Genomic DNA, 15,487 nt, shown 5'->3' with positions numbered 1-15,487 from the left:
CTTGTTGTTCGGTGTGAGCCAAGGCTCCGTGTTGAAGGTCGTACTTTAACCTATAATGGTTTACTTTTTAAATTGTTATTTGGATGGAGAGTTGTCTCATTGGCACTCACACCACATCTTCCTATATCTATTATATATATAAATTAACCGTACAACATTTAGATTTTTTGAAATACTTATGCTTGTCTACCTCAGTCATAGATTACCTTAGCTGTATTTGGCAAAATTTTAAGGAATTTTTGTACTCAATGCTCTTCAACTTCGTACTTTATTTGGCCTTTTTAACTTTTTTGGATTCGAGCGTCACTGATGAGTCTTTTGTAGACGAAACTCGAGTCTGGCGTATATACACAATTTAGTCCTGGTTTCTACGATGAGTTAATTTAGACTTGAAATCATAATGTATTAACAAACACTAATATCTAACTTACGTAATTTGTACTTGAAAGATGTATGTTTGACCTTTTTGCATGTTCAATGGCATACTATCTATGAGCGCAAAAAGGGCTTGAAGGTTATCGGCATATCATAACCAGTGCAATCTTAACATCATGAGACATGTATGCATTGTCTTATATCTCTGCTTAATAAAGACTGCAGCATGCAAATCAGGTAATTCTTTATTTGTCATATTAGCAGTTAGATCATATAACTTTATAACTTTTATAAGTTGCAATTTGAAGTACTGGCATTTATTTGTATATGTTTTCATTAAACATCTTTATTGAATATTGACGTAAAAGTGAAAAACATCAAATTGTTAATATTGAAAGTGCAAATTTCAAAATGACAAAATCACAGATTTATTTGTGTTTTTTTTAAATCAAATAGTTTTAGTTTTTGTGAAGTCTGCTAAAACTAAGATACATTTTAGAAGATTGGTGATAAATAAGGACGTTCTATGTTTCATAAAGTAAAACAAAAATACATTACTTCAAAGAAAATTAAAACAGAGGAAGTCCATAAAAAACTGACAAAATCAGACTTATTCAATCAAGGAAACAAGGGAAAACAACTGCCATATTTCTGACCAAGAATGTTGATCGCTCCTTTGTTTCGTGTAGATAGTGTGGTATGTATATAAGAAAAAAATACTTGTGACTTAATGAATAAAAAGTAAAATAACAAACATTTTGAACTCCGATGAAAATTCAAAACGAAGAGTCCCTTATCAAATGGAAAATTCAAAAGTTTTACATCATCCAAACTAAACTTAACACTCACATTATATTGAAAAGCTTCACACTCTGTCAACACAGTTTCGCTTGTGTCATTCATCTTCTAATACGATCTAAAGTATTACCCAAACAAATATTTTGCTATAGAACTTCGTTTAAAAAGATTTAAACGCGGTGGCTAATAATCATTTGTGTCCAAAACTATCTGTTTAGTTGTCATTATTGGTCAAATGTTTCAATTGCAACATTTCTAGGTTGCACTTTGGAAATATATACCTGTTTCACAAACCACTCCTCTTTTAGGGAGATATATAATTTTCTTAGATTTTTTTGTTTTGTTTACGTGCTGGTTCCCAGATATGATATCTATTTTTCATCTCATCTTCATATCATAGAGACATAACTTGGTATTGTTACCAGGTAGCAGCAACATTGAATACACAAAAAGACCCAAAGTGAAGAGAAGAGTAGAACAGCATTTTAGAAAATGTTTAAATTCTTAGAAGTTCGTGGCAAATAAATATTTAAAATATGTTTTGACCATTGAATAAAATAGAAATGCATATCAACTTTCCATTCAAGGATACATTTTTTTTTTACAAAACTTCATAGTAAAAGTGACACAGTAGGGGAAAATGTATTGTCTATATATAAAAGTACAGCATATAAAGTATAAGATGGACATCATAACTAACGTAAAGTTAACTGTATCCTAGTATACTAGTATTTCTAATGAACTGGGACATGTGGTTTTATCATAGCCACTAAACTTTAAATTATTTGGTTAGTGAGAGCACATCATATATGTAGCGGATCGCGAAGTTAAAGGATACATATATCCCTTTCTAAAAATCATAATTGACTTATTCTTTCAACCGGTTTTTAAGTTTAGAATGAGAAACATATGTTTATAGAATATTACTGAAAAAATAGATATCAATATTTTGGCAAAAGATTTCGCGGATCATTTGACATTTCCAGCAATATAACAGTGTATGTATAGACACTTATGTTAATTTTGGTATCTAGTACAGATAGTACTTCAATTTAGTGTTACGTTCTAAAGTAGCAGAGAACAGAACTTTGGTTGTTCAGAAATTCCGTTTTAGTATGTCTATATATTGAGTTTTCAAGTGAATCGTCATTACATAATACTTTATAAAGCAGTTAATGTAATGCGATTTAAAAACAACGTTGATATTGTGGTATACTCTGTCTGAAGGAACAAGGTCATATTTGTAATGTATAACCGATGTATAATAAATTCGAATAGTACCATGGTTGACAATGTTCATGTAAAGTATTAGCGTGGCCGATCGGATCATATATGATTGTGGTACTTTCTCAGTTGCTGTCAAGATGTGTGGTCTTGAATCAGAATCATGGGGAGTTTATAGGCACCAATATTTCACTGACATAATTTGCACTTGAAGATATATATGTTAAAATAATTTTAAATGACATACTATCTACGTTCGAAAAATTAGCTGGCTACAAGGTTATCTGCATGATGTAATAAGTGCACACATAAGTTCATGAGACATGTATGTATTGTCTCCTATCTGTTCTTAGTACAGACTGCAACATGCAAATTACGTAATTTTGTTTTATTCGTGTGTTATTACGAATTTGTAAGTCGCTATTTGAAAACCTGGTATTTTTTGTCCATGTGCTCGCCAAACTGCTTTATTGTTAGTTATGCAACCAAGTTAAACCTAAAGAAATTATAGTTAAAAATAAGTTGTTTTTCTAAAATGTTTGAAAAACATATAAATTAAGGAACTTATATGTTATAAAAAGGTTTCTATCAATCGTCATTAAAATACACAGCAGATCTATAGTGGCAAATATATTGCCCTAGTAAACACTAAAAAATTGGACTATTCATTATATGGTACGTTCTCAGGCATCACTTTATAATTTATAAGTAAGCATTAAAGCATTCTGATAAAAAAATAAGAAAGAAAACAACATACAACATTATTTAGTAACCATATGAATATATAATTTCATATACATATGGAAAACGAATAGAACCAAAGGGTATATCTGTAATATAGGAGAGACTGCTAAAACTCGTTTTGGTACTTTTTTCAGTAAAAGAAGACATTACTGATAGTCCAAGTGAAGATAACGGATCCAGTACAAAGAAGCTTTCTAAAAGGCTTGGTTGTTTGTCAGTAGGATCTAGTGCGCCTGGAAATGACAATGTTGACTTCATAGGTATACATTTTCAGTTTATCAATGTTTTAAGGGCGTCACATTTTTGGTTTTTCGCTAAGCTAGATATATTGGAACAAGATTTATTTTCATTAAAATAACGCATCATCGAATATAAGGTGCGTTAGCTTTATTATTACTATCGACAATTCTTGAATTTGTGGATTCTCTGGTTTATCGTCACACAATTGTTACAGTTCAATTCAATTTATCAGACTTCAAACCCTACTAAACGTATTACCTTATCAATAATCTAAAATACTTTTACGACAAAGTACACGATGGGCATGAAAAACAGCAGAACATTTAAAAGACACTTGTTTATTTTCAGATTTTGGAAATGGAAAGAAGAATCCAGGTAAATTAATCGTATTATTGTCCTAGATAGTGCAAGCGACAATATATACAATTGTATAACATAAAACTAGAATAAATTTAACAGACACTAACACATATTAGCTATTTATACATAAAAAAAACCCCAACTATAATAGTAAAATGTAGCTTAAAACAACCACTGACAATGTTTTTGGATTTGGAGATAAACATTGATATTTACCTGAATTGAGCTAGCATGTTTAAAACACGATCTGACATTCCAGAAATAGAAGGTATACAGGTACTAAAAAATCATTCTGAATAAACACACAAACGGAATAACCGAGGTTGTAGAAAACAGGTACTACTGATATAAAACAATCAACATCATAAATTCGATGTTACTTCTTTAATATAACCCCCAACATAATAGACGCCAAGCAAAACCTGTATGATTTGAAAAAAAATAGAAAATAAATACTGAGAAAGAACAGAACACTGCTGACACATTGGAATACATAGGAAAAATGAAATGTGTATTTATAACTAATAATATTTAATTTTCTTAAAAAAAAATTAGGTTATACACCTTTCTTGGTTGCGATTTCAATTCAATTTCTTTTTCTTACATTAAAGATTATCCGAATTTAACTCGATTAATAGTGAAGAATTTATTTTTCTTTCAGAACGCCTGACTCAACGCCCATTTTAATGATGTTCATGTTGCTAATCTTTATTTCCTGCAAAATTATTTTGTAACAGTTGTCTAATCGCCTTTTCTTTTGGTGACCTGTCTGTTTTAGACCAACACAATTGAATTGTTTCTTAGTTTCTTTTAACTTATTTTTCTTTTTTCCGTTTAGCTGAACCATTTTGTCGAACTTATTTTTATTGCAGAACATATACTAAAACTGATAAATTCATGATGTTTCTCGACCTTTTTACACTGATACTTTTGCATAGGTACTATTTCTGTACTTGAAATATGTAGTATTGGAAATTTACTTTTAATATTTATTAGTTTTTCTTTACTTTAACATTATTGAAATATTTAGTTACTTGCATTTTACAGTACTTGATTTGTACTTAAAATATTGGTACAGAAAACGTACCAACAATGATCACAGTATATCATGTTTAAACTTCATAACTATAAGAGAATTGAAATGGACAAACTTTCAAAATGCTGAAAATATAACGTTGTTGCCAAAAAATATGTAGTACTTAAATTTCAAGTACAAATCAAGTACTTTAAAATAAAGGTACCTCAATATTACAATAATTTTAAAGTATCAAAATAGTACTGAATATTAAAAGGTAGATGTCCAGTACTACAGATTTGTGGGACTGAAACAGTACCTATGCAGAGTAGATGTGTAGTATAAATGGAAAAAAAACCGAATAAATTGATCGATTAGTAAATGAATAACATATTGATATTTTCCTCAGGGTTCGGTATTTTTGTGATTTTAGCCCACTCACTCAAACATATTAAAGTAAGTACACAAATCGAGACACAAATACTTGAAATATACTTTGTACAGCTCATGAAAAAAGGTTTTTGGCCATTTGAATCAATATTGTTCTTTAAGCATTTTTGTTCTTTCTTAGATAACCCAGATGTACCAACATGTAATTGTAAGTATAATAGAAAAGAAGGGATATGGTTATCAAATCTTCACCCTACAGCACTATATACGTGCGATTGTATTATTTTTCTTTATCTGAAAGTCACTGAGAGACTTCAATACAAACAAAAAATCTCTGCAAGTTCAGGGCGACCCCTTAAACCGATATGTTTAGTAATACATTCTATCAGGTATTTATAATTAATCTGACAAAAACGTAGAAGGCAGAAAAAAACTATATAATACAAATGTAAAGAATAAGAACTTTATTTGTTCCTTGATTTTATTATAGATTCTCCAATTGTATGGTTTGAATCACGTCTTGATAAACTCTTACCAGAAAGGCTAAAGCGAAAGTGTTTTCAAATCAAAGAGTGTATAACCTGTAATAGGCGTTCTCGTGAAAATTTGATGTCACAAAAGAAAATGTCTGACGCAACAAAGGAAAAGTGATTGTGGTATGAGGTCAACAGTTCAAATGCCGCAAACTATCGGATAAGTGTAACATCAGGACCGCCAAGAATCAAAACTTGAACAAAGATAGTGAATATATAAATATATTTAGAGAAAATTAAAATCAAATGAATTATAAAAATAAATGTAATTAAAATGAGAAATACCAAATAAAAAGTGTTCTTAATATAGTCGTATTACTAAAATGACACTGTATTTTACCACTGACATATTATATTGACAATAAAATACTTAAATGATTAAAATGATAATTGGTAAGATAGTACTATATGTTGGTTTATATTTTAGACAGAAACCCGTTACTTCAAACTACAACACCGAAAGGTAAAGTAATGATTAATCGATAAAACATTACGATTTTATTCAAATATGGACATAAAATATATCCTATTTTATTTTCGCTATCTATTGAAGAAAAAATGACTTGAAGTATATATAGTGTAAAATCAGTTATTGTATTTGGCCAAGACTGTCCCTGAAACTTGATGTCACTCTTGATCCCAAAGTTAAAAATATCAAAATAATAATATATTTTTGAAAAATTGAATCTAAATTCAAAGTTAACTGCCAATATTTCCGCTTCGATTTCATTTTAAATCCATACGTAAGTAGCACGATACAAAATGGAGAAAATATGTTGATCGAAACTACGTTCATTTAAAATGCTAGTGTTACATATATGATACAGTCTTATTTCTATTTTGATGATCAGAAACATAATCTTTTTATAAAGCTGACAGTGAAAAAAAATGAATAAATGAAAGACCCGATCAATCCATATAAGTACTATAAGTACTATAGATTTTCTCAATCATCAATAATTATTTGTAACAATTTAGTATCTTAATTAAAAATGCTTTATTGTTGGTTCATAAATTTAGTCATAATAATTTTTTTTTAAGTTCCAAGCAACTGGTGGCAATACAATTATCCTTATGATGTTATTCAGCTAATACGATCACAAAGTCAGTTACAAGAAAACAATTTAATAGATAGTTATACTGAAAATCCCAACGGCGGAATTAGGGGATGTCTTGACCCGAAAATTGGTAAGCTAATTTTAGATTTTCTACTAAATGATTGTACTTTCCTTTTCTCAAAATTATCTAGTTAAGAAGTCTTTATTAAAACATAAAATATTTTAGCTTTTCAAAGCAATCAAATTGAACTGAACTTTTTCTGCATTTGATTTAAAAATAAGAATGATTCCAACCCGGAACACAAAAAGGGATGAATGCACTTCCTATTGAAAAGTGAAAAGTTTCCACGTCAAAAGTTTCAGGGGGCTACTTCCTATGTAATGAGTGGTAGGGGTAAGCCGCTGGAATAGGTAAGTATTTCATGCTTCATGATATATGAAAAGGGTGAGAAATTCAGATAAATTATATCAATAAGTTGATATTATCACTTGCTGAATTATATCATATGTATCTGAAACTAATCAAATGTCCGTATTTATTTTTGATGCGGTTAAACCACAGTCGTAAATGCATCAGCTATTTGTCAAATCAATTAAACTCTATTTATTCAATATTGTATTTCCACTGAGGTTAGTTATAGATGCAATAAATCCGATCAATTTGACATTTGCACCTCTAAGAAATAAAGAAAAACTTGATAACAAAAAAAATGAGTTTCAATCTTTCAGGTTTTTTCGAAGAACCAATTAGAAACTGTTCAGTATATTTTCGTAAAGAAAGGCGTCTTGATGGACTGTGTAATGATTTTAAGAATGTTGAGATAGGAAGTCGTAATTATCGTTTTGGTGAGTTGTATTTCAGTCCATACTCGAGTTTTATAACAATAACTGTCGCGTTGATCTGAGCGGTAATGATAATTATTCTCTTTTGTGTAGGTCTGACGTTGTTTATTTATATACATGCGTCATATAAACGTAATGATTCGAACAACAATTTGGGTTTACTTTGCTATTGCTGGGAACATTTTCCTTTTAATAATATAATTCCTTTTTTGCTTCTTAAATAATTAAGATAAACTCATTATAGATACCAGGATTGACATTTAGTATTTGCGGCAGACGCACGTTTCGTCTACAAAAGACTCGTCAGTGACACTCGAATAAAAAAGCCCAAATAAAGTACGAAGTTGAAGAGCATTGCAGACGGATTGTCAAGGAATAGCAAATTCAAGTGAATTTTTGTTACCTCATTATCATTTTTTTACATTTATAGATCTGTTTCACTTATTCTTCATTGGTTGTATCTCGCGAAGTATCATCAATCTCTTTCGCAGTTCAACATTTAAAAAAAAAACTTAAACCAGAAAGACCGTCAACGTATTCTTCGCTTTAAGATGACGTTAAGGATTCCAGCTTCTCAATAACAATATATATTCTTGAAGTATTTTCATGGTTATGTATGCATTTCATTATTATTCTCTTTCTTTAGGAAGAAATGTGCTTCTTAATGTAACAGTACAAGATGATTGCAACTTATACAACCCAAATCCACGTGACATAAGCCGTACATTGATGCAGAGAAAAGAATTTATTCCTGCCACTAGTATCAACATTCTTATTGCTGGATGGGTGCAGTTCATGATCCATGATTGGTTTGGTAGTGGACCAAATGATAAAAGCAGGTAAAGGGAAATTTAATTGCTTGCACCTTTGGCTCAATACAAATATAAAATTACATTAATGCATCATTAATTAAAAGTACAATTTATGTTATGTTATAATCAGAAAAAAACATTTCTGATTTTTTTTTCTTTTTAAACAGACATTTTGAGGTACCAGTGAAAGATGATGATCCAGATTTCACCACTGTAATTAAAATTAACAGAACTCGACCAGATAACTGTACACGTTTACCAGGAGTTACTACTAAAATTTGCAAAAACTTTCCTCGAGATTATGAATTTTGCAAAGATGCAAAAGACTACGAAACGCATCAAAATATTAATACGCACTGGTGGGATGCTTCTCAGTTATATGGAGTTGATTTTACTCTAAACAACCGTATTCGCAGTAAAATGGACGGGAAATTAAAACTGACCGCTGATAACCGTCTTCCGATAGATTCACATAATGGATTGCCAGTTACAGGTAAAAACAAAAAGGACACTTTCTTGTCCTTTTAAAATTCGAAAATCATTAATCAATAAGACAACATTCTGATATTAAAAAGACAAAAGTCTGGCAAATATAAGCATTCATATTTCAATTGTGCCTTTAATATTTCTTTCACTTTAAAAGTTCGTGAAATTATGAAAACAATCTGCTTTATTATGGCTTTTCAGATCTTGTCATCAGTATTTTGATATTAACGACACCATTAATAAAAAAGATGCATTGTGCTATATTTACTTTAACTAACTGAATAAATTTAGTTTAATACTATTTTCGGGAAATATGACATTTGTTTCCATCTTTTGAACTGACATGGAAATTCTTTTAGTTTTTTGTTGTTTTTGGTCGGCTATTCCAACGTTTTTATATGGTTTTATACGATCGCAAATTTTTTTGCGGTCAAATATTGGTATCACGTTTTCGGCGTCATCATCGTCGTCAGCGTCGGTCGAAGACGGATGTTTTCCGGATAATAACTTTAGTATAAGTAAACAGAAATAAAAAAAACAAAACAAAATGATTATAACAAAAAAAGGTAACTTTGGATTTATTTTCGGGGTTATGGTCACTAAGGTTTTGAAATAAGTGGCCCAAAGGGGCCCAAAACAAGCATTTATCTAGTTTCAGGATAACAAGTTGTGTATAAGTATTTCATCTGTTCTGAAATTGTACCACAATGTTTAATACCATAAGTAGAAGGTTTGGATATATTTAAAGGGTTATGGGACAAACTTCTAGGAATAAAGGGCAAAAAAGGTGCCAAAACAAGCATTTTTGTAGTTTGAAGTCAATAAATTGGAATCTTTCTTTGTTCAGAGTGGTTGTTGAATCACCTTAAACCGATGATTTATAAAATTGTCTTTAAAAATTGGAGTTTTCTCTCTTTGTCCAGAATAGTAGTTGAATCAACTTAAATCAATGCTAGATACAATATACAATGCAATATTCACATTACTACCAACTGATAAATTAAAGCAATCTTTACCATCAGTGATTACAAGCACTTTGTTTACGATGCTAGGGTTATGCCCCTTTACAAGTGGAAAAAATTGAAGATTTTTTTAGTTTCTGTTCTCTTAACTTAGGTTTGTCTCAACTTAATTTACTGAAATGCGTATATAATGCTTATTACCTCTAAACTCAGTTTAAGTTCAAAATTTGGCTGCTTCACTTTTACAGTTCTTGAGTTGTGTCCCTCTATAACGTTATATGCTAGCGGGGGCATTATCTGTGTCCCTTTGGACACATTTTCCAATTTATTTTTTTAAGAAGTTACTATTATTATTTTTTTTTAGCCATGACTGTCTGACATTTCATATTTTAATATTTTATTGGAATAAAGGAAAGGGGGAGGTGAATAAAATAGGGGAAAGGGGGGGGGGGTAATTTTTTTTCTCATTTCAGAAAATTTCTTCAAATATTTCATTTGAATTGTTCAAAAGCAAAAAAAATATTTTAAGTTCATTAGATTACATTCATTCTGTGTTTGAAACCTATGCTGTGTCAACTATTATAACAATCAAAATGCAGAGCTGTATCCAGCTTGAATGTTGTGCCCAAAACGTTCATGGTTCTACCTCTGCGGTCGTATAAAGCTGCGCCCTGCAGAGCATCTGGTTATATTGGTACTGAAATTACCGCTTATTTCAAATACGAGGTATAAGTTTAGAAAATGAGGCAATAGCAATTGGAAATCGTTCTTATGGGTGTTTTATATGGTATAATTTATAAAATAAACAGCAAAAGTGTGCAATAACACACTTGGTCTTATTATATTGCACAGTTCAGTTCGTTTGTACATATAAACCTAGTGTTACTCTAATGCATACTTAAATCAATAAACTTATGATGCCACTGTCGCCACAGGTATTGGTTATTTTGAAGTTTGTTAAAGATTATTCGTTTTAACGTATTTCTGACGTTGTTATAGTCACCCTAACTGTGCAGTATGGCGAACAGATAATAACTCAGTCACAATTACTCCTATTTTGACTATAACAACTATTACGTAATAAGCAAATGTCTGTGACGGCATTAATATGTAATGCAAAATTATTGCAATATACGTTTGAATAAAATTTAGATAAAGGATATATTTTACATTAGATTAATTAAAGCAGCATTTTATTTAACATGCACAAGCAATTCATCAATTCGGTAAAAGATTGTGCAAAAGAAATTCGATCAGTATTTCAGTATTATTATAGGGCATAAAAGCTGTGTTTATACGTCAGATGAAAAACAATCACTAAACGAAAAATCCTTTTGTCAAGAATATGACTTTATTTACCATACCTTTGACCTGTCATTACCTTAGATTCCAACAACATATTAAATTGAATTAAAACAAAACATTTTTGAAACAAGCATGGTAGGGTCTCCTTTCAACTCAACTTAATTATAGTCTCTTAAACAGGAATTGTAATGTTACTAACTTTCAGGACTATCAATAGACTGGTGGGTGGGACTTGGTATGTTTCATATTATTTGGACCCGGGAACACAATTATGTATGTGATATGCTTAAACAACGTAATCCAACATGGGACGATGAAAAGTTGTACCACACAGCTAGACTTATAGTCGGAGGAGTCATTGCAAAAATTCATACACTTGAATGGACCCCAGCTATCTTACAAAACAAACTCGTTTCCCTTGGTTTAAGAAGTAACTGGTATGGAGTATCATTAATGGAATTTGCTAAGGGCAATTCAACATTAGCAAAAATGCTGACAGATATAATGCCAACCTTAGCGAATGGTATACCTGGTTCTGTGGGTAAGTTTACAATACCTTCTGGCGAAATTCAACATATATATGATTTCACATGACTCGTAAGCTAAAATTATAGCTTATAATGAATAATCCACATAATAAAATGCTTTCCAATAATAATTGTATTGTTGACTACAGGGAAACTGTCTATTCTAGATCAAAATACGAGTACCGTATGTACCAAGTAAAGGAAATTATACAGTTTCATCAAATTCCGTTATATTTACAACGATGCGTGAACAAAACAGACATAATGAATAAAATAGTCAAAATATGGTTCATCACTGTGTTACAACCTTAAAACAAACAAGTTTAGTAAAACATGAATCGTATTCTCTTGACAGGAAAGCCCAAGAATATGAGAGATGTACCATATTCGATTACGCAAGATTTTATTGCCGTATACCGTCTTCATCCTTTAATGCCAGACACATTCCAGATTAGAAATCATCTCACAGGAGCTACTGGTAAGATAAATTATAACACACCAATTATTTTCAGGGAAAGGCAAAGGTTGCGTTTTGAATACTGTTGTTTATCTTTTCGTCGCTTTTTGTTTTTGTCATGACATTATCAGTGTTTTCAACATTGAAAATCGCTTTGATATCCTCCATCCCCGTTTCCTCAGTTCTAGGTTTGATGTTAAGAAATACTTTCAAATTTAAATATAATTGTTTAGTAAACGGTTACCTTTATAAAATTTAATAAATGGAAAAATATGTTTTAAATACTGTAAATTGGCAGTTATATATGTATAGTAACTGCAATCAAAACCTGAGATCCTGTTTATATTGTAAAAAGTAAAATCACAAAAATTACTGAACTTCGAGGAAAATTTAAAACGGATTCATCATGCATTATTTAAAGCAAGTTAGGATTATCAATAATAGTTACTAGTTTATTGTTTCGTATTATAGAATTTTCAAATCGTTTATAGCTTGTAGTCTTAAACTTTAGCTGTTGAATGTACTTCAAATCAAACTGTGCAATCGATTCAGAGTTGTAATGACTGATTTTGTGAAGATGGCACTCTTCGAAACTTTTCTATGTTTATTAAACCCATCTCTACTTAATTTATCAATCTGGCGTCGTTTACGTTACATCTAGACATATAACATCTGCATATAGATACCAATAGTTATTTTGGTGTGTAGAATTGTGTAATGTCCGAAAACATATTGTTATACTACACTTAACTTAAATATTAATGTTTCACTTAAATAAGTAAAAGCGTTTTCTATTAGAACTGGTTTTTTTTTCTAGAAAACTCATATCAAATGCAGAATGTTGTATTTGAAAAAACTGAGAAAGTATTCCAAGAAAACTCCATGGAAAACCTGTTTTATTCATTTGGTAATGATCATCCCGGAGCAATGACCCTCCATAATTATCCAAACTTCTTAAGAAATTTAACGCTCCCGCCGACGCATCCACACGGAGCTGGGCGTATAGATTTGGCTACAATTGATATCTTACGTGATAGAGAAAGAGGTGTACCAAGGTAAGAAATAATGACGATTTAATAATAAAAAAAAACTCAGAAGGGCAATACACATTGTAGTTTTTATTTTATTTTTGGATCAAAAACATTGAACACTTTTGACGAAGTATTAAATGTCCATAACTTTGATAACATTAAAACAATGCATATCACAATTATTAAGAAAATACCGCATTATACATGAATGACATTGAAGCAGAACGCATTTATATTAAATATACAATAGGTATTAATTAGAGATGATCTATGCTTTATTTCAAAATGTTGGCAAAAACATAAATCAAGATTTCTTAATTCAGTGATTAAGTTTGTTTTACAAAAATTTCTTAACTAAGCTGACACTATTCCGGTGTGTTTCCTCTGTAAAAATCCTTCTGATATTTTGTTTTTCCGGGTTTTATTAATGTTCTAATACATATATGGAGGCTACTGCATGATATAAGACTTTTAATTTTTTTTTCATTAGGTTGATATTTCCCTTTAAAATATAAGATTAATATAGTATCATTTCTTAAAAGATACTACAGAACTATCAATTTCAAATTGCAAAAAATAATATAGTTCAATTCTATGCTATATTTTCTAGTATTCGATATTCTATATGAAACTGGAAGTAAATAGGCAAAAGTGATTAAAAATGTTCAATGTATAATTTTAGGTACAATGAATTTAGAAGACAGTTACATTTAACACCAATTACTTCATTCGAAGACCTGACCACAAATACTGCACACGTCAAAGAACTACGTCAGATTTACAACGATGATGTGGAAAAAATTGACCTTCTGATAGGATCGCTTGCAGAGTCGCCGCTACCTGAAGGTTTTGGTTTCAGCGACACTTTCTTTAGAATATTTCTTGTTATGGCTAGAAGAAGACTTGAAGCTGATAGATTTTTTACGGATGATTACACTCCTGAATTTTACACCCAATGGGGTCTTGATTATATTGATAGAACCTATCTAAAGGACATATTACTGAGGCATTATCCTACCCTCAGCTCTCAGCTACAACCAAATGTCACAAACGTCTTCATTCCATGGAAAAGTCAAACAAAACTAGACAAAAAATTTCCCTATCCTGACTGGTAGACAGAAGCCAATAGACCAGATAATAAACGCACATGTGTAAATAAAGTAAATTGCATTGCTATTTTATTTACTATGCACTATTTTTCCATAATGTTGAATGGCAAAATCAAAAACTCTTCAGAATCTTTCATAGTAAAACAGTTGTAAGCAAGTACCTTCTAACAAATGCTTATAACACCCCGTAAAGCGTTACAAACCTAATCATTGAAACTTGGTAGTAATGCTGTATTAAATATTCTGGTACATTTTATAAGTAAAACTTGAAGTGTTTTAGAAATGGAAGATATTTTTAGGTTTTGAAATATGTCCTTACCAGAAAACATCGGACACAATCACATACAAGAGGAAGTTGTTGTAAACAAATGGTTAAAAATATGTATATTTTTACGGTTATAGTTTTTCAAACGACACTACAACATGATATGGTATCACAACACATGTTTTTCTGTTTTACAGAATAGTTTTTTGCATGTGGGTTTCATCATATTTGTTGTAGTTAATACAACGTTTTATCCCCTATGGTTCATTGCGTTACCGAGCTTTTGTCATCAGTAGACATCAGTCGTCTGTCTTTTTTTTTACTTTCATCTCATTAGAAACAACTGGGCAATTTCACCAAAAAATCTGAGGATATCTACTTTATTTATAAAACATACTCGTGGTCCCAACCAAACAAACTACATGGTCGCTGTTGCTAAAACAAAACATGGGGATAAAGTTGTCTAATTTCATAAATATATATGTGTAAAGTCGTCCAAGTCGTTTAATAATGTTCAGATCTTACACCTATACAGAGGTAACATAATTATCAAACGGCTCCTGGAGGGAGTTCTTGCCCTTATGCTGTGACACAATCTACATTATGTACGATGTCAATTAGATATGAATGCTATACAAATTCAAATGACATTTTGTCGAAATGTCTTTTCAGATTAACTACCAATACATCTTTGTCTCTGCTGGTAAAATTAAAAAAATCTTTTAAAATCGTTATAAATTCCATGGCTGATCCAATTTAAATAAGTTGTTAGCATCCTATTCCTATTATACATTTTTATATTTCGTTTCTTATGTTGTACTGTGACACACCTATACCAAGTTGAGAGAAAGGTTAGGGTCTCGCTCACATGTATAACCTCGCCCCCATCTGTATGCATGTACCTGTCCCAAGTCAGGATTCTGAATAAGATACGTTGTCGTTTGTTGGTATGC

At 30.8% G+C, this 15,487-nt stretch overlaps 1 protein-coding gene and 1 long non-coding RNA gene across 2 annotated transcripts; both read left to right on the top strand.

Annotated features, from left to right (window-relative positions):
• The first annotated feature begins 3,277 nt into the window (after positions 1-3,277).
• LOC134709536 (uncharacterized) lies at positions 3,278-5,354 on the top strand. The gene is made up of 3 exons (XR_010105980.1): positions 3,278-3,401; positions 3,730-3,756; positions 5,328-5,354. It is a non-coding gene; the product is annotated as an uncharacterized LOC134709536 (long non-coding RNA).
• A 733-nt stretch (positions 5,355-6,087) lies between these two features.
• Positions 6,088-14,336, top strand: LOC134710882 (uncharacterized). Its single transcript, XM_063571291.1, has 9 exons — positions 6,088-6,142; positions 6,721-6,867; positions 7,467-7,583; positions 8,227-8,419; positions 8,560-8,885; positions 11,351-11,686; positions 12,028-12,150; positions 12,947-13,184; positions 13,843-14,336. Exons 1-9 carry the CDS (start codon positions 6,088-6,090, stop codon positions 14,273-14,275), a joined length of 1,968 nt encoding a protein of 655 aa, XP_063427361.1. The 3' UTR covers positions 14,276-14,336.
• Positions 14,337-15,487: the final 1,151 nt, after the last annotated feature.

This window comes from Mytilus trossulus, chromosome 3 (genome assembly GCF_036588685.1).
Source record: "Mytilus trossulus isolate FHL-02 chromosome 3, PNRI_Mtr1.1.1.hap1, whole genome shotgun sequence".
Taxonomy (NCBI): Eukaryota; Metazoa; Mollusca; class Bivalvia; order Mytilida; family Mytilidae; genus Mytilus; species Mytilus trossulus.
The sequence above is the reverse complement of the archived record's forward strand: the minus strand, read 5'-3'. Positions and strand labels throughout refer to the sequence as shown.